Below are 26,128 nucleotides of genomic sequence, written 5' to 3' on the forward strand. Positions count from 1 at the left end.
CTGACGCGGGAGCGGGATGCAGATGGGAAACCGACTCTGGGGCGCAGCCCCCCCCCCCCCCCCCCCCCCCCCCGCCAACCCCCCTCAAAACAGAACCAGAAGTTTGTGCTGCTGAATTCAGCCTTTTCTCAGCAGGGAACGACCCCCGTATCAGCCCCACACCCGTGAGCAAGGCGAGGGGGAAACCGCTCGGGGCACAAAAGGCCGGGAAGGAGAGGGTTGCGCCCCGCTTCCCCCCCCCCCGCGGGGCGGCCGGGGAGCGGCGGGGGGCCGAGCCGTGCCGGGGGGCCGTGTCTGCGCGCCGCCCCGCAGGCGCTGCCGGGGGAGTGGTTTCCCCGCGCTGGCAGTGGCGGGGCCGGTCTGCGGGCGGGGAGGTGCCGCGGCGGCGGTGCCAGCGCCCGGCCCGGGAGGATGCGGACGCGCTGACGGAGCTGCCGGCTCCCTTCTGCCGCCGTGCATGGGCGGCGGGCGGCTGCCGCCTCGCCTCGCCTCGCCTGCCCCGCCGGTGAGCCGCGCCGGGACGCGGGGGGGCTCCGCCGGGCTCGGGGGAGGCGCGGGTGGAGGGACACGCCTGCGGGGTCCAGCGGTAGCTCGGGAAGAGCCGACACCTGTAAGTCCTCCGCTGGCAGCGCCGGGGAGGCACGAACCCGCTTCCCGGGACCGTGCCACCACCGCGGTGCAGCGCCGCCGTAGCGGAGCCGGAGCCGGGTGGGGCGACGGGAGCGGGGCGCGGTGCGGTGCGGGGAGAAGTCACTCCTTCGCCTGGCTAAAGGGGTAACGGGGGGGCAGAAAGTGAGCCCTAGACTTGGCTTGTTTCAACAGATTCTTACTCTTCTGAGTGAAGGACGTTCAGGAGAATTCACTGAAAAACTGGCTCTCCTTTAAAAAAAACCAACCCAGCAACAACTTGTTCGGCAGCCGACAGGGCTGTGTGAGGGAATCCTGATGAATGAGCATAGCACTGAGGGAGCTGTTGGTTTGTGGGCTGCCATCGCCTCAGCTGTTCGTTTATTCCAGTTCTGTTTTTTTTTTTTCCAAGGCAACTTTTGAGGCGAGGAAGCGGGTAGGAAAGCTCAAGTTTAACACAGTGATACTTTTGCTTGCAGCCTAGCTAAACTGGGTAAAAGAGCACTGAAATCCTGCTTTTCCCATCAGGTAGCAAATGCCACACATACGATTACTTGTAGAGAAAGAAAAACCTTACTTTGCTCTGTAAATGAGGACTGTGTTTCACTCTGGGCAAGCGGTGTGAATATTTTCCAGCTGCCAAACGAACATACCACAAAATTTTTCTCTTCATCTGGGACAGAGCCGTGTTTGTAGATCTCTGAATATGCCTACAGTGACAGAGGGGAGTTAGGTGAGCCTGGATATACCATTAACCCCTCAAGCCACAATAAGCGATAGACAGAGGGAACATTTGTTTCCATTAGTCTTTTCGTGACTGGGATCGTTATTGCAGTCGTATAGGCAGTGCAGCAAAGGAAGCCCTGCTGGCTATAGGCTCAACTCTTACTGAAGGACCCAGAAGTTGGTGCTCACACCTGTCCTCTAGCCTGGCTCCTGGCACAATGCGTCCTTATGAGTAGCCTGAAATGAAAGTAAAGTGGGGACATCTGCCTACACACAACCAGGCTCAAGCCAATGTTTTCCATCTCTTAGATTTAATGAACAATCAATTTTGTGCCCAGAAAAGAATCCAGCTCACAGCTCAGGATTTTGGTAATTAATATCCCATTAAAAAAACAATATTTTCAGAGTCAACATTATGATTACAGAGAGAAAACAAGCAAACAGGGAATGGCTTGACCTGGTTTCCTTGCTTTTCCCAATCTAGACTGACAATTTGTCAGTGAAGTGGAATTTTCTCCAAAGTCCCTGGCACATTACTTTAGCAGAAGAGATGAATGTGCAAATATAGTTGCTACTTTCCCTCCCTTCTCACAATGATCTCTTTGTATTAAGCAACAGGCTTTTGCATAGATCAGGTATCAACCCCACAGTGTTACAGGCTGAAATTGCTCCTTCTCCCTCGTTTCTGAAATTACACCCCTGCATTTGAGCCTATTTAACCACATTTGTCTATTTTGGAGAGGTTGGTCAGAGAAGCCTTGATCCGGGGCAGATCCTGTGTCATGTAAGGCAGGAGGCACCCTGCCAGGACTTCAAGGAGACTAGCATCTGCTTCAGCAAGAGCCCTTCCCTTTGCTCCTTAGACATGCATACATTCTCTGGAAAAATCTGTAAATGAATCAATTTCCTGCATTTTCCATCTTCAAATGAAGGCTTTATTGCAAACCCCAGGAAAACTGCCAAACCAACAGCTCCCGGGTAGAATGAAAAAGACCAATTGATACCAACAGGTCCTTCAAACCTTGTCTCAGCCCCCTGTTTCAGCCTTTGTCTCTCTTTGATTACAAGTCCTTAGGGACTGGGATCACCTCTCCTTCATAGTTTGGAGAGAGCATGACCAGTGCCATCCTCTGCAGAGCGGATGGATACCAGTACTGGAAGAAACTGTGGTCCAGCAGGACAATCCCCTGCTCTCACCAGGGTGCATTGACTGATTCCACGGCATTTTGCCCCACAGTGCTGTCTCCCTGTAGGACTAGGAGAAAATAGTCCAAGTCCATCTCCACTGCTGAGACCACTGTAACTTCTGTAAGATGTAACCTGAATTTTCATCTGAATTCTGTCCCTTCTGTGCAAATATTTAGGAGACCTCTAGATCCAGAAGGTGCATATTAATTGGTTGGCAGGAGGACTCATAGCCCTATTGATGCATATCTGCTTATCTGCTTTCAGCATTAATGACTCATTAAAAAAACAAACATACTGCATTTTTATTTTTTTCATCATTTCATTATTTTTAGCTGTGTGTTGTCCTCACCCTCCATCGTGCCCCCTCCTACTGCGATAGCACGCGCTGTTCTCATATCCTCCATCTCAGGCTGAGCCTCCCATACTTGGAAATTCAATTATGGTGACGGACTTTTAATTTCTAGAAAAAAACAGTGTTGAGTTGTGATGTCGTGACACCTGCGGTTATGCCCTTAACTACCAACAGGGGACATTAAAAGTCTCTTCATTGTCTTTGTACTCTTTAAGAGTGTCTTTTGGGTTTTCGTTTGCTTGTATTTTAAATCTAACACTTTTGCCGTGTTGGCTTTACTAAGTTCTCTACTAAATGCTCAATATCGCATCATATTACAGCACTAATAGCACCATATTCTAATTTTCCCAAAGTTATAAGGGAAGAACTAGTTTAGCCATTAAATAAATATTGTTCCACCTGACAGTACCTAACCTCTTACCTTATTCTGTTACCCAGAAATGAACCCAGACATAGACTGTCTGGAGTATTCTTTCACAGCACTAGAAAGACATTAGGCATTTCACAATCCATTTCCCATGACATTTCAATGTAAGAATCTCCTACTCTGTGTTGATGCTCTAAGATAACCTCTTTTCCCCACTTATTTTCTGAATTCAAGACCGTCCAGAAATACCTAGGGAATAGCAGAAAGGGCGCAGGAAGCTAATTTTGATCTGTCACCAATTCCCAGATCACAGGTGTAATGATGAGAGACAACTGTGGCAGGAAATATGAGGAATGGGAGAATCATAATCTTCCAGAAACAAAAGCATTTATTTCTGAGACCCTTTAGTAACAAACAGTTGCTCTGCATTAGAAGGAATGATATACTGATTTGTAAGGTGCTGGCTTCATAAGGTTGTTTTGAGAAGCTGAAGCCAATGCAAGACTCACTGTGTGAGCAGAGCTCAGAAGTACTCTGCTTGGCACAGGCACCTCCTATCCCAAAACCAAGTTCTCAGATGAGAGAGTATTTGCACAGCAAAGATACCTCTGAAAACATGAAGAGATACCTCTAAAAACATTTAACAGATTGTTGAGGCTTATCTCTAATTTCGATGGGGCTGTTTTCTCAATGAGGTTCTCTCACATCAATTAGCTGCTGAATATGGTGTTAAGAAAAATAAATCCAACTTTCTCTTGGCACATGGTTCCTGAGGGCTCTATGGAGATTTCCATGATACCAAGGTCTACCAGCATTTGGAGGAGCTGGCTTAGTCATTCTTCCCATCTGCTATGTTTCTTCCTCCCTCCGCTGCTCTGCACATGCTTCCTGGCTAGCTACTCCTCATCCCTACCCCTGAGCATCCTGGCTGGCTGCCCTACTCTCCTCCCTTGCCATACCTATCCCTTGTGGCATCTTCCACGAGGAAGTTCAGGTAGTTTAGTGCTGAGATCAAAGAGCTGAAATAAATTAGCTTCTCTAAAGTAGCCAGGAGAAAGAAAAAGAAGAAATAAAACCCACCAAGGAAGCACCCATTCGAACATCATTTGAAAAAAAACTGAGTTAAATCATGCTCAAATCATGAGATTACTTTAAAAACTGTGGTAGTTAAATGCAGGCACATTTAGTTCTTTTTCCTTCTTTGACCGTTTGAGTGAAGTTTCTAGCTCCTTTTTGCAAACAGGGCCGGTAGGAACTTGGACAACTACAACAAACTGGAATTTGAGCCTTGCGTGTAGTCATGGTGCTCCAGGAGCAGGAGATGTCAGAACAACACTTCCCCAGTGTCTCTCTGTGCAACATGAGGCATCAAGGAGGCGGAGGCTGAGTTAGAGTGATCTGCCAGGACCATGGCCTTTGCAAGCCTGTGTTTCCTAGCGTTGGTAGTCCACAGATGAGTGTTTGAGAAATTCCCCAGGGTGATATTTACCCCAGGAGCTACTTTGGAGCAGGAACAGTAAAAACTGCAGCTCACTGCAAAGTTAGCCGTGAGAGGCAGCGCGGTCTGGAAATAGCAGCCTCCTACCCCTTTTCGCTCTCCCAAACTATGTGCTGTGTCTCGTGGTGAAATGCCTGCTCCTCCACATTGAGAGTCATTTCATCTCGCTGCTTCCTGAGAGAGATCGGCATCGTCTGCAGAGCACATGCTGCCGAGGAGAGGAAGGCAGTTTTGGCCTGTGGAGAGCAGAACTCAAGTACTGCGTGGGTGGCCGAAGACAAGAGCTTCTGAGATGAGGGAACAGAACAGATCTCTAATCTCCAGACTCTGACACATATCGCACTTCTCTCAGTTGCTTAGGGAAGAGATTTGCATCCAAAAAGAAGTGGGATGTTTAAATAGCAGTTCATACACACACGCGTTTATCTTCTGTGGCCCATGTGGTAATCTACATTTCACTAGTCCCATGGAATCCACAACACTTCATAAAGTGCATCCATTACAGATGTGCAAGCAGGAGAAATAAAGGAGCCGTCCAAGTTCCTATCTGCAGTGTCCAAAAGCTGAGCTCAGTAGGCAGTCATGGAAATTGGAGGCTGAAGGGTGTCAATGAGGTAAGTGCTTACTCTATGTTGTGCCAAAATGCTGAAGATGCTAGTGTCCCATCTTCAGCTGAGCTACTGGGCATGGTCCTACCTATGCATGGCCCAGGACACCTGTGTGTCCTGAAGCACTGCAGGGTCTAAGCTGTAGCTCCATCCTCCTAAGACTGAGTAATGTAAGACTGAGACATAGAAGAGATGGATCCACAGAAGCCCCAGAAAAAGCCAGCTGACATTTCCTTGCAGGGATGTGCACCTTCTGGTACCGTGTGAGCAGCCCCTTAATAGTTTCATCCACCACAACAACTGTAGCTCTTTCCTAGATGGCCCACTCATCCACTCCAGCCAAACTCAACCTGCTCCAGCAGAATGGCCCAAATAAGGCAACCTTTCTTCTTCTGGGTGGAAGAAGTCCTTGGACCTGTTTGTTTATTGGGAATTGCGGAGCAGGGTTTAATGTGGCACATTGAAATTTTCCACTTTGCAAAAATCAAGCAGTAGACCATTGCTTCTCTTGCCCAGCACCATTCTTATGCATGCTCTGTCCCAGTTTTCCTTGTAATCAATAGCAGGGGTTTCTTTTTGTAGCACACACAAAGACTAAACTCCTTGAATGAAGAAAAGTTTGCATTTATCCAGAGGCTTTACTGGGGTGAAGAGGGGGGGACCGGATGCCCAAGGCTGAACTCCTGGTTTGTTTGAGGCACTATCTGAAGTCAGTGGGAACCGCATGTGCACTGAGATTGCATGGGTGAGCTCCCAGAGCTTGGTCTTTACAGTCCCCGCACACAAGGCTGAGCCTGTGAAGCCTCATGGGGAGTGTCTCTCCAGCACAATTTAAACATGGGTCTGGTAAAGCCCTTCAATTGTCCCATTGAAATAAGAAGGGGAGGGCTCCCATTTCTGCAGTGCCAGAAAAATGATATATTTGCACACAGAGCAAATTTTTCAAGGCCAGTTCAAGGCCAGTTTCTGCTGCCTATCTGCACTGAGTTGTTAGAAGGTGCACCTTCAATGTGGTATTGTTAGGCTGTTATCGTCATAGTTCCATGAGTGCTCAGTGGGGGAACGGTTAACAAGGGAAGTCCATGAGGGGAGGAGGCTGTCTCACAGCCCCTGCTAATCTTGCAGCAGCCCTAGCACTCTGTGGTCAGGTCTCACTCTGCCAGTTGTCTCTATCACTAGGGCAGCTGGGGAGGAGGGGTGATCCTTTCAGAGTAGGAGGCATCTCTAAATAAAAGTGACCCGATGCTGGAGGTGCTGCTGCCTCCCAGGGAAGCATCTGGAGCTCAGCACCTCTCAAACACAGGACTGCTTTATCAAGCGGCCAGTCTGTGGGCTGCCAGGGTTGCAGTCTGTGTCCTGTTCCTATTTCTGTTTGCCTGATGAAACGCAAGTGCTTTAAAAACATGTACTCTGCAATTCACAGTCAATTTATCCCAAGGAAAGTCTTCATCTGCTGTGAAGCAAAGCCAGGCAACATTTTGCTTCTCCTCCCTAGGACTAGTTGTCCTGTGGGTGCTGAGACCACCCCACCAGGAAGGACTGTGTCCTTGTGGTGTAGAAATTCCAAACACATAATGTGTCCCAGATGCTTTCCAAAGTGGGAGAGAAGGCACCTTTTGGTGCCTGGGTTTTTGTCCCATGCCAAACAGCACAGGTGGATATCCATCCGTTTGTGTGGGGTGGGAGTCTGAGGGCCCTTGATCTGGGCAAAGGGGCCACCCCTGAAGCATTGCTTGGTTTCACTGGTGGAACCAGCTCTCTTATCATTCCCTTGGTAGCATCTCCTCACATTTTGCATAGTTGCTAAGGTTGCTATGGCTCCTAAAGAGGCAGAACATGACCAGCTCTTTGGAATAGTCCCTGAATCAACTGTTCTTTACTGGGAGGTGTAGCATGGCTCTCCAAGCCCAGAGTCACTGGTGTCTCAGATTTGAGGCTTCTTGGTACCAGTACCAGCTGTATTGGTACTCCTGAAGCCATAGAAGAAGATGGTTATCAAGCTGAGGCAAAGGAGGGCAAGTTATTCTGGGGGAAGAAGTGGGGTAAATTGGGAGAGGATGCATTGAGCAAATGGGCTCCAAGCTGGACTCATCAGCAAAGCAGCTGTAAAGCAGGGTAAAAGTAAGAAGGGACAAGAACAGATAAACGGAGAAAGGTTTCACTTGAGTTATTTCCAGACTGTTTCCATTGCAGTAAAGGTTTGTCTCACAGTCTCAGCAGTCATGCCTGTTTTTTAAAAGATTAAGCAGTATCACAGAAGGAAGGATATTTGTGTTTTCTCTACTTTCAGCCAAAGAAGGTAATAACATCTATCAGGTAGCTAAAGCGAATATTTCCTCTTCAGAGAATAAATGCATCCTGGTAGGTTTATACACTGGAAGCATTGAACTTTTCAACAGTCTTGACTGGGAAGAAGCTTTTCTGTTTTTAAATATGACTGTGGGGCTGGGAGAAGGGATTTCTTCCACACTGCAGTCCCTATGAGATTTTTTTATTACAGCTTTGAAGTAGCTGACTCCCAGAGGCTGACATCTCTTCTCAAGCATTGCATTTGGCATAGGGCAGAGTTGCCCAAAACATTGGGTAGGAGATTGGTCTTGAGTCAGTTCAGTCCAGAAGTCCTTTACTGAGACTGGAAAAGCAGTGGATGTTGGCTTAGTTCATTCAGTACTGTGTGGATCCTTATATGCTGCTAACCAGGTATCTGAAGATACCTCTAAATAGTGAGTGGCCTGGCTTGAATTCCAACCAGTGGCCATGTGGTTCCTGGTTTGTTAGCTCTTACACCGTTTTGTCTCTCACTGACAGATAACTTAGTGCAATAACGGTTCTTATTAAACACAGTCTTTTCTAAAGAACAGACTGAAGGTAGGCGATTTTGTGTTGAATTTTCATAGGTTTAATAGCAGTGGTTTTTTAATGGGTAGTGGGATAAAAATCTTCCCAGAGCAGATAGTATGGTATTGGATGCTCTCTGGTTGCCGTCAAGAGACAAGCACTGACTGTAGTCATGAATTTTTAAGGTACAAAACATTAGTCTCTGAAGTTGGTTTGATCATTGGTTAGGAAGGAAAATTGCCAGACAAGAATTAAACCTTCTGGATTGAATCCTGGGGATGGAGATGTGATTTCCTGCTTCCCTAATTTGCAATAGGCGTGGCTTATGGTTTATGAAGAAACTCCAGAATGCAGTGCACTATTTTTTCACTGTCACTGTTCTTGAATAAAATCAGTGTGCTGTTAGTCCAGTGTTATAAATCTTGGTAGGAAGGCTTCCAGTGCAGGTAGATTTGTTAAATCACTTGGGCTGGAATCCAAAACACTGGAGGATATAAAATATATACACTAGTGCTATTCACTTCACTGAAAACACCTTTTTCCCATCCAAGGAAATAGCTGTGGCTGGCATGAATATATATTTGGCAAGCTGTAGGGCTAAACAAATTTCTCAGAAAATCATCTTTGGCCAAGATACTGGCTATATTTCAGCACTGTAACTCCTCAAGCTCCTAGCAGCTAGGACGTCCTGACAGACAAGTCATAAGAAATAAGTGATTCACACTTCAAAATGATGGAATCCTTACTTCTGCCCACAAGGTTTCCTGTCCTGATACCAGTCAAAGTTTTACCTTCAGTTTAAACTAGACCTTTGAAAAAATCACTTCTGTGACATCTGAAAGAATGATGGTAATGTAATCCTAAGGTATTCTTCTTTCAACGTATTTCATCTTCTTTGTGTCTTGCCCAGTAGCTTCTTGAGCAAGAATAGCTTTCTTTGCTCTTTTGAATTGTTTCTCACTAAGCACACTGATCCTGCCAAATAAGTGTAAGCGTTTTTATTTTCTGATTTTCCAACCGTCATAAAAATTCCTGTATGGGAGAATTTCAGAGTGTCCCAGTTTCAGCAGTTTTTATGTAGTTTACACTAAGGAATAAGGTTTAGCATCACAAAAAGAGTCTGATTGCAAGGTATTTCAGCTAAGAGATTTGGGTGTTTTTGGAACATTAATTGCCTTTTTAATTCACAAGGTATGCTACCAGCAGCATCCTTAGTGAGATCACATCCCATCTGGCATAGAAAATGATACAGACCTTCACAGTATGAGTTTCTGCAGCAAGTTTTCAGTAGTACTCTTTCTCACTGGTCACTGACAGTGTTCTCACTTTGGTTGCATGCTCTGACTCTTGTATCATCTCTTTCAGGCACTTTTAGGATTTGACAGAGTTTGCACAACATTTTGTCAGCAACGTGAACGCCTGCAGCAAGGACAGTTTTGGAAGTGCTATCCACTGATGTGATTGAAGGTAAAATGCTCTTTTCTGTCATTGCCCTCCGTTTGCCACATATCCCCTGTGAAGCCTCATGCCCTGGCTGGGTGGCCCCTTTTTCTGCCTGTCCTGGTTGGTGAGGTGGGAGCAGGATAGGCCTCAGTTTGGTGCATGTCTGAGCATCTTCCAGGTTTATCCTTGCTTCAGGTAATAGCTCTTACTAACCATGGCTCAGCCAGTCCCATAAAATGTGGGTTTGCCCCTCTTCTGAACGAAATCTTTGCTTGCATCATGCAACCTGCCTGTTTTCCATAGCCACATAAGTACTTCATGTTCTTGAATCCTGAAGTTGGTCTTCATTCAAATACTGTTTTGCCACCAGGAATTTCACAGATCAGTTCTGTCCTCTGCTCAAAACCTGAAATAAAAGTGTGTGCATTGTTTCTGAGCGCTTCCTCATGGTAGATGGCACTTGTCAACCTATATATTGCTCCATCACTGACCTTGTTAGTGCCATCACAAATAGCTGAAAGTGAGCTGTGTGTTCCCTCCATGCCTCCAGAAAAGATCAGTATGGTGTGGTCCTGCAACTGTAGCAGTTGCGTTTAAGACAATTTTCTCTAAAAGTAGTTTTCTCACAGAAAAGCAAGCACAATATTTTTTCCCACCCTTAACTGATATCTTTGTGCTTCATTAAATCTAGGGGAAGTAAATGCATCTCTGAATTCACTGGTTCAGAGTGGGTGACTCATCCACCAGAACAAAATTTATTCTTTGTTTGTAAATGCTATTTATTCCATGTTTTGCATCACTATGGCTACTGTATGTCATTGGTGATATCAGCATCTACCATACATAAGGTGACCACAAGACCGAATTTAAGAGATATAGTTCTTACAATAATTTGTTTCTATCAGCCATTTTTCTGATGTATGTTAATAAGTCTCACATAAAAGCAGCACCAAAAGTGGCTCAATATTTTTCCATCAAAAGTGGCTGGAAAATAAAAAATTCTCCTGCACATAAATTGTATCATAATTAAAAAAGCCCTAAGCAGCCACCAACTCCCCTTTTCAGATTCTGTGGCTTTATAAACGACTCAGTGATGTCCTACAGGTGATTTCAAAGTTTCAGGTGAACAGATTTGCAGTGGAATTCCCAATTTTACATCTAGTTATTTTTAGAGTTAAATACCTAGTTAAGCTTGTTAGAAGCATCACTGCTTTCACAGCCAATATAGATTCTTCTGCTTTCCTTTACTGTTTCTAACTGGAGACTGAGAACAATTAATCTATTCCAGTTAAAGCTTAATTCCTTTGCCAATTGCATGGACCCATGTTCTTCTTTGAAACACATCAAGTACAATCACTTCTGCCATCCTATTCAATCAAAGCCTTCAGTTGCACAGATTTTGTGAAATGGCCTGGGCTTTAACATCTTGGGAGCTGATTCAGTGAGGCATCTGCTGTAACTCTGGAAGGACTGTCATCATTTTCCTAGCCAGAATCATTTGTCTTTGTCATTTAGAAATAATCTGCAGGGTATAATGTGGTCTTAGGGGAGCACAGAGCCCATTATTGCTCAATAATAGAATTTCATGAGGTCTTAACAACTTCTTTGAGCTCATATGGCACATTTGACAGTGCATGTGTGAATGTTCTGTGGAAAAAGGACAGAGAAGGGTTTTAAACACTTGGTACTTATTGAAAGGCTGCTAAAATAAACCAGCCAGCTGTGGGCAGCTGCAGAAGTCTGCTGGTGACTGGTGGGGACCAACCCCCAGGACACACAGCAGTGGGACATGTCTTCTCCATGGTAGCCAAGCCCAAGACTTCATAAATTCCATTCCCCACCCAAAGCCTCCAAGATTTTTTTTACCCAGACACACGCTTTCTCATTTCCTTTTCTCTGCAGTCCAGGACAGCTGGGGATTGGGCACTGAATTCCAAAAAGGAACCAAAAAGAAAGATGTTCATCTTGGACACGGTCAGAGCAGTGGGCCCTTGCTCCCCCAGGCTCATGGCCAGATCCGGATCACAGGCAGTGTGATAGCCCCCAGACCAACTCTTCTCAAATAGCTGGGGTGAGAGAGCAGGGTCCTGCTAAGGCCCAGTGTGGTCATCTGCAGGGGCACTGATGGAAAGGCAGCAGGGGGGGTACAAAAGGGTCCCTCTAGGACTGAGGGAGAGACCAGGGACAGGGAAAAAGGGCAAGAACTGTATGAACATCAAGATGGGGATCAGAAGGAGGATGCAGTGGAGGGAGTGCTGCTTTGGTTTTGTCAAGGAAGGGTACAAGAGCATGGCTGTGTCCTTTTAAGTGTTGTCTTGGGTGGCAAGAACAGCTCCGGGAAAGAGTCTCCCATTTCCACATCACCACTCCCTCAGTGCTGCTGTCCATGGGTGACCAGTGCCATGGTGTCCATGGCCTGCTGGATGCTGCAAGACTAAAAGCATGTGTCCAGAAAACAGATAGATGTATTTTATTGAGTAGGTGGTTTGTGGTGTTCTGATGTGGTATCTCTGGGGAGGGTACAGATGTAAGAAAGGCTAGGGAGCTCAACACTCATTTCCTAGCAGGCAAAATCTGTCCCTTTTCTACTCTGTCATGGCTCTGGGAGGATTCAGGCTGTGTAAGTTGGGGGGTGCTCCGATTCTTGCTGAGTTCCAGAGGCTGATATATGTATGTGTACCATTAAATGTGCTGTCTAATTCAGTGTTGGTTGGGTCCAAGGCTGGCACTTCAGGGCTGTTCCCTAAGCTGGTGGATGCCCATAGGGCTGGGTCCTGGCCCACAGCTGAGCTCAAGTGACTCCTGGGTCTGCTGTGCCCTTTTTCAAGTATGATGCTGTGGGAGTGAAGGTCTCTTGTGATATCACGCTGCTCTGTGCTACAGCTAATTAAAGTCATTGTGAAGGGCTTTGTAGTAATTGCAGATATTCTAAAATTTAGTTTTGTGGGTAATTGGTAATATAGGCCTGAAACAAGCTGTCCATAAAATATTTTAGTTTGGATCTCCCAGTAGGAGCAGCCTTTAATAGGAAGGCTTTTTTGGGCGAAGCAGGACCAGAATTAATGGCAGCATTTAGTTGTGCCTAAAGGGGTGCTTGCTGTGGCAGGTGGCAGGGTGGTGTAATTGATGATGCTTACACTCTGTGTGCTGCAGGAGGCTTCAGCAGCCATTAGCTGCTGTACCTGACAAATGCCATCTAGGGAGAGCGAAATGCCTGGTGCAAAACCCACCCAGGGTTGATGTATTTCCATCCAAAATGAAGGTGGCCCCTTCAGTTTTTAGGTCAAATAGAGTGGTTCAGGCTCTGTCTGCTCCTACGTGCTTAATATGCACTATGAAGTTTTCAAACATCCTTAATTTTCCAGTAAAATGCTGTATTTATAAATCTCAAATGTGAGGAAAACCCTAATGCCATGGGAACCTGCAGCTACCCAGCCATGGGCTGGGCTGAGCTCCCTGCAGCAAGGGCTGCAGCCAGATCTCATCCTTCTGCTCCAGGGTGCCCAGCAGAACAAGGAGAAGTCAAGGACCAGCGCTGTAGTGCTTTGGGTGCTAAACAGCACAGGGGGGTACTTAATGGGCACGTAAACAGCTTAGGCTCCTAAGTTGTGGATTTAAATGAGATTTAGGTGCCAAACCTTCCCTCATGCATTTGAAAATCCCACTCAACACCTCTCTGAACACTCAGGCAAGTAAAGATTACTGAAAATCTGGCCCTTAGACACCAATACAGCTGGTGTGTCTGGAATTAGCAGTTTAAAAAGAAGTGCTGGCTCATGACTAAATGGAAGACATTTGGGAAGAGCAAATATTGAAGATGCTATAAAGAATCAGAATAAGAATTTAATTCAAGGCTGATAATTCCATGAACAACTTGTTCATGAGCAAATGCCATTTCTGAGCTCATATATCAGTAATAAACTGTTTTCTGATAACACTGGAGGACTCAGACAATTCTGAGATCTGTGGGAGTCCTCTCTGCTGTTCGGGGGGTAGCTGGGTTTGATGCTCTGCTCTGCATCACAGCATGCACCAGTAGCAGTTGGCCTGGGGTGCAAGGAAATGCTTAGTGGGCTGTTTAGAAACGATAGTCTGCAACATATTTATTTTAATAAACATGAAAAATCAATGTTTTTGTGGGGTGAAAGCTCACAGCTGAGTTTTCCCATTCTGCTTTAATATTTGCAGCATGACAGAGGTGATGAACACACGGGAACCGGTTATGGAGGAATTTGCTCTCAGCCAGACTCCTGAGGAAGAAGGAGGCCCTTCAAGTCAGGTAACTTTAGCAAAAACTGAAAAATATCCTGAGTTGCTTTTCAAAAGCAATTTAATGCAACCAATAACTGTCATACATGTAGATGCTGAATTGCAGAGCACAGCTGACAGAAGAGCAAGCCCTGAAATACATGTGTGATCCTACTTAGGGTTTATTTTTAAAAGGTAAGAGTTCTGGCAGGAGGTGTTTGTCAGGTTCCAGGTCTTGGTGGCATGGTGACAGCAGTGCCTGGTTTCTGTGGGAATGCAGGCAAAGAGGCCATCACCAAGAGTTCAGATCTGAGCAATCATCATGTGATAGAGATGTCCAGTCAATACTGTACCACAGCTTTTCTACAGCCACCCTTGTGATGAGCTGAGTTTCCTCAGGCTCAGAGGGAGCTCCCTTTCTAGAAAAGAGACCATTTGAAATGATTGTGTAATTCACTTAAATGGCTGTGGCATCGTAGCAGCAGCACTGGCCAGGGCCATTTGCTGGCAGGTGCAAGAACATTTTCAGTCTCCAGGCAGTCTCCTGCACCTACTCATGGACCCGCCTGAGGAGCCAATTCCAGCAGGAGACATCACGACGTCCTGAGACCCCTTTTGACAGCTCCCGCACTGTGGTTGTGCTCGTGACTCTCATTGTCACTGCCAGGGACAAACCGCCTAAAAACGTGTCCTGATGGAGCCGAGCTGTCTCTTGGCATAAGGTGTATTATTGCAGGCAGACTCAGAAAACCACCCTAGGAGCAGCCTGTTTCAGGTTCAAACCAAGCACCTGGAAGCCAGGGAAGTCAGAACTGAAATTTTGCAAATTCCTTTCAGATCACTTGTGCATGTAATGAAAGGCTGCATGCAGTTAAAGAGTGTACCATAAGCTTTCCCATGACTCATTGACCACACCAGGATAGATGCTGCTCATTCACTTTTTCAATATTCTCTTTTCTCTTTTTTACCTAGTGCCAGGTTTTCATTACTGTGTTAGTGTAGACTGCCTAAACTCTGCCAGCTCCAACTTGACTTATGTATTTAGGGCAGTTCTATGGTGTCCCTGGTCATATATTCTAGAGGTTTCCCCCTCCCAGCTCCTTTACCCTTCTCCTCTGGGAGAAGGCGGTCCCATCCACATGTTAGTGATGGCCACCTGAGGCAAAAAAGCAAACAGAAATGAGAGGCAGCCCAAAGTCAGTGACTCAGTGGGAAAACTAGATTTCTTCTAGCAACTTCCAGGCACTCTGGCCAGGAGACCGGCCCTTCTCTTCCTGCAGTCTCCTGCCCACTCGTCACACACTCCAGCTTCCACAGCAAAACACAGCGAGACCCGACAGGCAGCTCTGCTTCCTGCAAGTCCTGACTCATTCCTGGAGGGACATGGTAAATACTGGGCCCCAGTGGAAGAAAAACATTATGTGATTGGTGTGAGAAAAGTCCATATGAGAAAGAAATAAATAAAAACAGCCAAGCTGAGGCCGCACAGGTGCCTTGCCTAAGTTCTGTTTCAGCCTTAATAGTTGGCTCTTAGCGTATTTTTAGATCAGTGTGTGTCATTTCCTGGGGCTTCAGAAAGCAGATGAAAAACCAGGCATTTCATTGCATCGGATCCCCCAGCCAGGGGTTGCCAGCAGGCTTGGGGACAGGGTGGCTGTCACACAGCCTTCTTACCACCCAAGCAGGCTGAGCAGCACCTCATATATGCAGCCCTGGGAGGAAGTAAGTCAATTTGCCCACTATTTCATGGCTATTTTCTGCCACTGAGGCATGAGGCTCAGGGAGGTGGGCTCTACCTTAGGTCTGAAGAAGAGCTCTCTGCTGCTCACAGGTGTCTCTGGAGCTCTCCTGGCCAAGGAGATTTTACCTTGTCTGACATTTGGAAATAGCAGGAGTGTATTAGTAGCTTCTTAAAAATTCCTCCCAGTCAAGCCAGCTGCCATGGAAATGTCTTTCCAAATTATAAACGGCTCAGGAGGAGGCTGTGTAATGGTAAGTTTGGGGGAACTTTTCTGATAGGCAGCATGAACAACATTGCTTGATCAGGACAAGTTAAACCCTTGTGGGTGCAGCTCAGGGAGGCATTAGAAAGGTTTACCTTAAGTGATTCACTTGGTCTAGTTGCACTGAAGGGCTTTCTCACAAAAGAAATGTCTTCTTAATTGTGTCTCATTTTGCAACACAAATAATAACATACAGCATTTTTCATCTTTGTGTAGATTTGCAAAGAGTAATGAATCCTTGAAACACTACCATAGGGAGTGAGGGTATGAGGATGAGAATTACTGTCCTTCCCCATCTTCGGAAGTCAGATACAGGCATAGCAGCAATGATAAAAATGTGCTTAGTGCTTCCCAGACACATAGGAAGAGAGTTGCCTTTCCTAAGGTCTTGCATCCCCATACCAGCTCTGATGCCAAGTGGGACAACTAAACCCTAAGCTCTTAGAGAGAGCAGCTACTGGGATGAAGGAAAGCTGCAAAAGCCATGGAGCAAACACCTCCAAGTGGGTTATGACAGCCTCGGGTCCCTGGCAATGCCCTTCAGGATATGCTCAGCTTGATGGTGGTTAGGGAATATCTGTGTGTTTCTCCCTGTGCTCATAGCAGGAGCTGTGTTGAGACTGGCTCACACAACCAGCAGCACTCAGTCTAGCCAGAGACCCTGATACAATAGTGAATGTGTTGCAGGTGTGTGGGGTAGTTCCCCTCAGCAAGCAGAAAACCAGTGTTAAATTCCAGGCATTGCCTGGACTTTAATTTAAGTGGAATAAACCAAAACAAAATAAGATAAACTCCACCCGTATGGAGAAATTTACAGCCCATTAGTGCAGGTATATGGAAGCAGCCTGGAGATGAGGTTTCAGTGAAGCAACAACAGAGTTTGTCTTACGTTAACATCCTGAAGGAGCTGGAATGATTTTTCCTAAAAAAAAACCCAACAACCCAAAACCAATCAAACAAAACCAAAGCAAACCCCAACAGAAAAAAAAAAAAACAAACAAAAACCAATCCAAAACAAAGTACTCTCTTGTACTGAGAGATTTAAATGAACCATCAATGTTGAAAACAAGAAAGCACTTCTATGTGCTACACTATCCTTCACTAAAAAGACCTAGTTCAGCTTCAAGCTCTAACTGCTGCACAGTGTTTGACCTGCAGCTTCAGTGTGACAAATTAAAATAGTAGCTTGAACCACCCTCTGTGTAAAGGTGATATCTGGGGCTATTGTTTTGCATGAACGCATCATAAAATACAACGTTTCACATTACAGAAAATAGCTCTGCAGAATGGTGGCTTCTTAATAAACTGTCACTCCAAGAAAACATGATCTCAGAGTAAAAAACCAACAGCTAGAAGGGCTGCAGCAGCCATTTAGCTTATGACACAGCAACAAACCTTGTGTCCTAAAACCCCACCAGAACTGAGACATGAGTATTTGGCAGCATAATGAATTTTGTCACCTAAGTCTCCATTTTCACTATGCATGTCAGGTCACACAAGTCAAGGCAATCGTCTGCCTGACACACTGGAAAGCAAAGTTGGTTCTTTGCCCAGGAAGGGACAGCATGGGCAGAGAGAGTGTGCTGAGACCTATAGCCCCTCCATGCCCATGGCCAGGAAGAAGCTGGATTCAGCTTTTCTTGAAATCCTCCCTGTGCAGGACTGTTGCCCTGTACCAGTTTGAAGGGGGGTTTTAATAGATGTGGGAGTGCATGTCAAATGCAGAAGGGATGCTAAGATGGAGCAGGTACTCTGCTCTGAACATGCAACCCTGGGCAAGGCTTGATAGATGCGTACCCAAATGTCTCACCAGGCCTTCCCAGACTCACGTGAGAAGTACCCCAAGCTGTCCAAAAGACTGCCATCGATTGTAGTGGAGCCGACCGAGTCCGGGGATGTGGAGAGTGGGGAGCTGCGCTGGCCTCCTGATGACCTGAAATCAGCAGAGGACAAGGGTCTTCACGGTGACCAAAGAGTCTGTGTCCAGCAGCAGCAGCAGCAGCAGATGGATCTGGAAGGTCTGAATGAGTAATTTTCATCCCAGTTCCCCATAGGAAAATAGCAGTTTCAGGCTATGCCATGCACTGAAGTTAGTAGTGTACCAAAGAGCAGTAGGTGCTTGAGGGTGCCCAGGAACACTTGCACTGGAGAGGGAGTCCTGTGGACTGAAAATTTCCTGTAGCTTTAGGGCATATGGTGTTTTCATCTGCATCAGGCTCAGCGCTGGCCATTTGCATGACCAGCAGGCCGTTCACTGCACATCACCAGTTCACCCTAGAAAACTGTAAAACTGCTTGATAGTATTTATCTATCTCCTTGCCTCGAAGCAAAGTGTTTAACAGCTGCACATATGTAAATCATCATGGTGTTCCACGAGCACATTAGTGTAGCAGGAGCTCACAAATATGTAGATATGAGTCGTGATGTCACTGTGGGGAAATTATGGCTAAGGGTAAGAGCTGGTTGGAGTGTAGCTTGCATGGAGTGGAGGGGGGTGGCAGTGCTGGTGGTTAACTGCTAGTTTGCAAGTAGAAAAAGTTGCTCATGTCAGGTGGGATCACTGTAATGGATTAGCTTCCTGATGGAGCAGGGAATCAAAGGCTGTTGTACCTGTATGGGGAAAGAAATACTGAAGAGCCATTTCTCTGCAGATACTTCAGCACACCCAGCTAAAGAAGTGGAAGGCAGTACAGATACTGTGGAAGGCAGAACTGAAGAGGATGAGTAGAAACTCTGCGGCCTCAGAAGTGAAACTTCAAGTTGTGAATGTTGTTGGAAAGCCAACACACTTTGAAGACATGTCAAAGTAACCTGTATTTAAATCTGCAAGGGTTTTATTTAGTTAGTACCTGGTAAGAAGCATCTGGGCTTTAGAACTGTTCTTTTAAACATCTTGATTTTTAGGCTGGGATTCATGTAATTTGTTTATTTTTTCCTTGGGAAACAGTGGGGCGTGTTAGGAAATACGAGATTATCAAGGGAAAAATGCTCCTAATTTCAATTAGCACATTTCATTGGTTTTACCTTTTTCAAGCAAGGCTGCTTTCAGGTATCAACAGCAGGACAAAGGGGTTAGATTTCTACAGGAGGGATGTCTTAAACCTAAAACCTTTCTTGATTTTAGCCATTGAAAACTAGCACTGTGATATTATGGACAATAGATGTAATATAATGTCACCATTTGGTTTTGTAACTTTTGTATAGAGATGCAAGTGTAAGATTTGCCTCCAGGCTGCCTTTCCAGGGGAGCCCAGAGCAGATCTCTCCCTTTGGCTAACCTGTGCAAATTTGGATGAACCAGCCTTTTATTAGCCGCCTTTTCAGAAGCGCTTTCTTGCTGTACATTGATGAAGCAGATAGCTAGTCGCTGGTGCTTGTGGAGTGAGGCTGTCTGTGGTAGGCTTGATCAGGTGGATTGTGCTGTTCGTGTGCATTTCAGGACCAGGTCCACCTGTGGCGTGGAGTGAGCTCCCCTCCCTTGAAGCCAACAAGGTGGCTCCCGCTTCCACCAGGGTTGGATTGGTCCCACCTTATTAATAGAACTTGTTGTGACAATTCTCCTTTTGGTATGTTTTGTGTATACCATAGGTGCAGAGCCCCAGCTGTTTCTCTTTTCACCCAAGCCTGGCGGTGGTTGGGGGTGGGTGACAAGAGCTCAGTAACACAGCCCAAACCTACCCTCCATTGTGCATGACACCAGGTCCCACTCAAGCCACCCGCAGTAGGAGAGGGGTGGAGAAGGGCTGAGGTGGTGGGACACACACCACCTCCCTCCTGCACAAGCGGTGCTGCCAAGGAGAGTGCATGTGCCAGGGTCTGCCGTCACCCGTGGCATGGCTCACTTGGCTGTTTAGATGCACAGCCACCATGGAGACCAGAGCTCACGGTGGGACAAGCTGTCTCTGGACACTTCTGGTCTTCAGTGGATTTTCCTTGGGCATTTGGGCGTCATTTTGACAGGGGTGAACTCTTTCCTGCATGGTGACCTCCCAGAGACTCACTCCCACCAGGAGGAACACTGGTCTCAGCCCAAAACACTACTCTTTAGACAGTGTTAGTGGAGACAGACAATGCGTGTACTCAGAAGGGTTTAATGCATGTACTCAGAAGGGTTTGAGTGTCTCAGTGACAAGTGTCCCATAAGCTAAGAAGTTGGCTTTCTCCATCTCTGCAGGGCTGGCTAGGGGTCTGTACTTCCAGTTAATGTTGCAGCTGGAAGAAGCCTCTAGCTGTAGGTGGAATGAAATAACAGGATTTCTTCTACCATTAACTCCTAAGTTGACTTCAAAGTGCTTTCTTTTCTCTAGTATTAATTTTCTCTAATGGAAACTTTTAATTGTGTGATGGTGGATAAAATTTACTGGCCAGATGTATTAATAAGATAAGTTTATACCTTCTTAGCAACCAAATTTAATATATTTACTTACAAAGAATTCTGTGCAATGAATGTTTAATACAAAGGAAAGAGACTATTTTACTTCAAAGCAACATTAATTTATGTACAAAACTATAGCTCATTATTTGGGGTGTTTGGGATCTTGGACCCTTTTTATAAGCAGTGTAGTATAGTATAATGTGATACTTAAGTTAAATTTTGCTCTCATAACCTATATCACAATCTGTTTTGCCTTCTTGATGTAGACTTTCTTACCTACACTATCACAGAGTTATTCTGTTGGATGAGTGGGGCTCTGGTGAGAGCACTGAATTCCACCAGAGTAACTGACAGGTTCGAGAACACCTCTTAAATTTGGTTGCTCTTCCTGTCACCTCCTTCCCTGGGGACAGTTTCCTCGTAAAGAATCAAGTACAAGCTCGAGCTACATGTTTGGGTGGCACATGAGCAGTGAGAGGAGGTCCTTGTCTGGGACCAGTCTGCAGCTGGTTGCGGCAGGAGAGCTGCACTGGTGAGGTGGCCAGGCAGATGCGAGGTGCTCTTTAAATGCTGCTGTTTTATTGTCCGTCAAGAGGTTTTACAAAACTCTAGGGGAAAAACAACAGTGGTGACGACATATTTTTAGCTATGTGATTTCCTTTCAATCTGCATCTGCCCAGCTCCATGAGGAATGACGTTAGACATATCACTTAATTTGCTTTTCACTTTGTAAAAGGAAAAACAGTTGCTTGAACACTTCCCCCAATTTTATGTGCTCTCTATCTGCTTTCAGACGCTCCCTCCCTTCCTGCTCTGGATGGCCCTTATCCTATTTCCACCTGAGGTCAATGGCACTTCCCTAAATAAGTTTTCCAAAGAAACAACAAAATTCTACATACACCATGAAAAAACTCCACACAGCACTACTTTTTTTACCCTGCTACGTAAAGCTACAGCCCATACAGAAATCTCAGATTTCCTCCTCCCAGCTTAATTACTCCTCTCTTTCCTTTTCCCTCTTTTTCACTGCTCCCTTGAAATATTTTATCTGAAGCAAACGGATGCTTCAAACTAAAGCTTTCTCCTAAAGCTGTGTGGCCTCAGTTTAACAACCACACAAAGCCAAACTCCTCCTCCCATTTTTATTGTTCTGAACATCAGCCAGAGGCCCTAAACTAGGAGAGCAAGATATAGAGAGAAATTGTTTTATACAAATAAGCCCTATTTATTCTACTTGCAGGTCTATGAATGTCCACTTACTTTGTCTGTGTGCAAGTGTTGTCTCTAATAAACTCAATTAGTTGTTTTGTATTTTTCTGGATTAAAAGCTTTGTAGAACCTAAAAAGAGAAAAAAAGACATTCAGTCATATTTTTCTAGTTGAGCTTGTAGAATATTTCATGTAGTGCAGAAAGGAGGTTTTATGGAGTAAGACATTGTTGGATTTTGCTCTATTTCGGTTCTTTCTAATTTTGTAAAATGCCACCTGTACATAATACTCAACTAATGTATGTCCTGTAGATGTATTACACCATTTAGCCTATTAAATGCCTATATTGGACCGACTGGAAGAAGTGGTATACTCAGAGTGTCTTGGTTTAAAGAAATGCAAAGGTTTATTTGTGGTGGTGTGCAGCTCCTGTCCTACCACTAATACTACCAACACAGGGGAACAAAGCTCGCTCTAAGCTTGCCTTTGCCCCGTGGCATGCAAATACTCATGCTGGCCATCCATCACACATGCTCCTACACAGATAAATTCAAATTTATGTCAACAGCAGTTGTCATCTCCGTCTCTTTCCTTCGAGCACTTCCTAGACCAGGCTGCTCAACGCTCACTGATTCTATCTTGGGATTTTCTTGCTCCCCCTCACCCTGGGTGGTACAACACCTTATGTGCTGTGCTAGCAGCGAGCCAGTTGGCTCATCTTCATTCACCATTAATGCAATGCACATTTTTAACGTTTTCTGGAAAGGCTATTGTGGAGCCCAGAAGGAACTCACGTTACTAGAAACCTATACCCTGTGCAAGGAGAGCGGGGTCATGTGGCAGAGAAGATGAGAAGCAGAGATAATCTGCCATGGAACAACCAATTTTATCCCAAAATGTCAAGTTACCAAAAAGTAAAGGATCAGATAACTGGAGGGTGAGACTGCCTCTTACTTTCCCAGTTCAAAAGCAGCTGCTTGCTGCTTGCTGAGATGAGTATACCAGCATGGCAAAAAGCATTGCTTGGGGTCAAAGCCAATTTTTTCCTGCCTGCCACTGCAGGTCTGTGCCTGATAGTCATGGTGCCATGGTTAGGGACATTTTCTGTGTCCCAGACTGGAGGCAATGAGCCCAGCTTTGGCACTGCAGCGCTTGCAAACCTGATGCTTAATGTCACCCAGTACTGGAGTTTCCATGCACCATGCATGGAAAATCTCATGTCCAGGCATATATTACCCTGGGGCTGGGGTGGTAGAAGGACTGACACTGCCTACTTTTCATCTCCCTGGGAGCCATCCCTTCCTTCTAGGGTTTTCCTCTGTGATGTATGGTGTTCAGCCATGTAAGGCACTACCTGATGGCTCCAGGGGCTAGAATTTCAACTAGTGTCAGTTTTATGTCACTGTGAGATCTGTGCTGAATCCTGGATATTCTCTTTCCATGATTCTAAAGGCAGGGGGAGATTATCTGCAATTAATTATATAGGATGAGGATTGCAACACCATTGTCTTGCTCTTCTATTTTACATCGAAATCCACAGGATCCTTAGGTTCATTCAATGTTATCGCATTGACAAATTATGAGACATTTTCATTTATCTTTAATCAGACATCTGCTCAGTAGTTTTTTATTTCAGATGTATTCTGCTTCACACTCCTGTCTAAAGGAGCAAACAACATTTTTAAGTGCAATTAGCCTTTATTTAAACCACCAGGAAGAGATGGAAACTGGCTTTTATGACGTTAAGCTGAAAAATGTCACATCTAAAGCAAATCAATCCTAATTTGCGTTTTTACCATTGTTTTCTCTCTCTCTCTCTTTTTTTTCTTTCCAAATCCAATATTTGTGTGAACTCTTTTGTGGAGAAAGGTGATCCCCAGCAGCTACAGGGAGCCATGACTCCCACAACAAACAGCACATCCCTCACATTCACATTATAAAAGCTGTTATTCATATGCACTGCCTCTATCATAAATTAGAGCAGGGAACCCTTCTTCCCCTTGTCTTTGAAACACAGTGTGGTTTCCATTTTGGAGACAATAACCTTCCACAGTTTAAACTCACTCAGTTCTGGAAATCTAGGATTTTAACAAAGTTTCTGTTTTTCTGTCTTTAGGAAAAAACAACCACAAACAACAAACCCAAACCCAAACAAACCAAACCAACAACAGCAAAACCAAACTCCCTGAAACATCAAAAAGTTGCAATTTTCCTTTAAGAACGTGGATAAAACATTTCCTTCCATTTTCTCTGACATTTCTTCCATACAGTCCAAAAATTGCACACCTGACATTAGATTTCTGTTCTGCAGACCCCCCTGAGCCCAGCTGGGAGGATAGGCAGGAGTGGAAGAGCAGGGACCTTGAGGGAGGTGAGGACATAGATCAGGAGCTATTCTCCTCACACTTAGCTTTCAGACCCCACACTTACACTATGAAGGGCAAGAATCTTTTCATTCTGCCTGACAATTCATACCCAAACACCAAAGGAGATCTGTTTAAAATGCCTGCAATTGCAGTGAGTCCAGCCATTAAATGAATGTTTGCAATCAAGCCAGCATTCAGCTTCGGCATGGTTCCTGGTGTGTGACAAATTCTCTTTATGAATTAGTCATTTAATTTATGAAACATTGGTTGGATATTGTCACATACCCACATGTCCTTCATACCCCTGACAACTGTACCCCTACGCATTTACTATTCAGGAGGCAATGAAGCCATGAAAACCCCTGGGACTGGGATGCTGCTGGGACATACAGCCAGACCCAGGAGGTGGTGAAAGCTCCAGATACCATAGAGCTGGAAACCTAAGAATAATTTATTGTGGCTGTTAGCTATTAACAGATGATGATTTGAGCAGGGAGAAATAGCACAGGTACCTATCCCATCAATCCAGCCTTCCCTTGGCAGCCCCATAAATCCTCCTGGATTAGCATTTCAGGATGGTGAGGTCTTGCAAGTAGAGAACTGCAACTGAAAACACAGGGGCAGAACAAAATAAACTGAACATGGGATCAAAACCAGCAACTCAGGTACTATTTCACTGGTCCGGGTCTTTAACTCTTAGCTCGGGTGTGTAAGGCAAGCTTTTTATCCCCAGATTTACAACAGAGGCAGAACAAAGTGAACTGGACACAGACTTGTCTCCATGCAGCTATGGAGCTCACCAGCTCTGGAAGCAGGATGGTTAATGCTTTAATTCTTATTAGCCATGTCTAGCCACTAGCCCTCCTGTTCCCCAGCAGGACACACATGTCTGGAGTGGCTCATCCTCCCCCTCCTCATGAACCCAAGGGCTGGGACGTTCTGCAGAAGAGGCTTAAGTGGGAACAATACTAAAAATAAGATGGGGTTTGGGATTCTAAACACCAGGAGGATTTGGTACTTGAAGCACAACCAGAAAACATGAGCAAAGGCAAAGCAGCCATTTGACTCCTCATGGCCCCAGCAGCCTCCTTCTAGCACAGTCTCTCTCTCTGGACCAAATGCAGTGTCCTTGGTTACCTTTAATGACCCCTTAGTGTAGGGACTCTTCTCACACAGAAGCTGTGTCTCTCAAGTGTGATCTAACTAAGGAGACACATGTGAATTCCCTAGTTCACATAGAGGCCAAGGTGCTGCTTCCTATTTATAGCTGGCTGAGTTAAATAAAGTGCTTTATTCATCCCTAAGTTTTTACATGAATTCCAGAGAGGACAAAGGGCCTTGTGTCTTTTTCCCCACCCTTCTATTTTCTTTTTTTTTTTTTTGGCCTAGTTTGTACATGCAGAGCTAAGACTTGTTCCAAGAGTGATTCAAAATAAGACTAGAGAATTATTTGCTGGCTCAGCATGAAACACTGTCCTGCTAGAAATCATCTCTGTGATTTTCATATGCATTCTGAGAAAAGAAGCTATTAAAATAATACAAAGTTTTGATATGTTTATACAAACCCTGCTTGCAGATCCACTGATAAAAATCCTCTAAATCTGCTGGCATTGCTTTGGGTCCACTGCAGCTGAGGAATGACTTAGGGTACCAAGGCAGAGAAAAAAAGGCATAAAATTGAGGGCATTTTAAACTCCTGCTTTATAGAAATGCTCACTAATATATTGAAATATGCAGAGCAAGAGATGGTGTTTATCATGCTAAGCTGCTGACCCAAGAAAGTCCAACTGTCTGAGTCAATATGGATTTTATTGCATTCTTCAAAGTTTTTCTGATTTCTAACAGTGATGTGTGTCCTTCTCTCCATGTAGAGACACAGTGCTTTTGGGTGCTGCTGTTTGAACAATGCAGAAAACTACATTGCTTAGGTGTTTGCATTTCATTTCAGCAAATAAGAAAGAACTGATTCAACTCACAAATAACTCAGACATGCAATTACCTGGTTTCTGCAATAGGTGATTCTGTCACAACCTAGCATCTGGCTCCAGTCATGATAACCACTAATGTATTCCAGCCAAAGCTTTCCTTCCAAATGATTCGATTTTAAACTCTTCAGGGTAGCAACTGCCTTTTGGTTGCTTTGCATTGGAAGCACCTGCACAGTGCCTACAGCAGTGGGATCCTGTCTGCAAGCAGGAGAGTCCCCTGTGGTGGGAGGAAGCCGGCAGGAAATACCTGAGTTGCTTGTACCCACACAGAGGTGCGTGATCCATACCCTGC

The 26,128-nt window shown here is 45.3% G+C and overlaps 1 protein-coding gene across 1 annotated transcript; it reads left to right on the forward strand.

The window, feature by feature from the left end:
- The first annotated feature begins 321 nt into the window (after positions 1-321).
- LBHD2 (LBH domain containing 2) lies at positions 322-20,686 on the forward strand. The gene is made up of 4 exons (XM_057397152.1): positions 322-505; positions 13,836-13,926; positions 17,712-17,916; positions 18,550-20,686. The coding sequence occupies exons 2-4, from the start codon at positions 13,837-13,839 to the stop codon at positions 18,624-18,626; spliced, it is 372 nt and encodes a 123-aa protein (XP_057253135.1). The 5' UTR covers positions 322-505; position 13,836; the 3' UTR covers positions 18,627-20,686.
- Positions 20,687-26,128: the final 5,442 nt, after the last annotated feature.

The sequence above is a fragment of the Pezoporus wallicus genome, unplaced genomic scaffold (assembly GCF_028554395.1).
Source record: "Pezoporus wallicus isolate ANWC-B61680 ecotype Strahan unplaced genomic scaffold, APGP_CSIRO_Pwel_v1 contig_7068, whole genome shotgun sequence".
NCBI classification, from domain to species: Eukaryota; Metazoa; Chordata; class Aves; order Psittaciformes; family Psittacidae; genus Pezoporus; species Pezoporus wallicus.

Coding starts and splice junctions, on each gene's coding strand:
- LBHD2 (XM_057397152.1), top strand. CDS start 13,837: ATGACAGAGGTGATGAACACACGGGAACCGGTTATGGAGGAATTTGCT. Junction 13,927..17,711: donor AAGGAGGCCCTTCAAGTCAG/GTAACTTTAGCA, acceptor ATGTCTCACCAG/GCCTTCCCAGACTCACGTGA. Junction 17,917..18,549: donor GCAGCAGATGGATCTGGAAG/GTCTGAATGAGT, acceptor ATTTCTCTGCAG/ATACTTCAGCACACCCAGCT.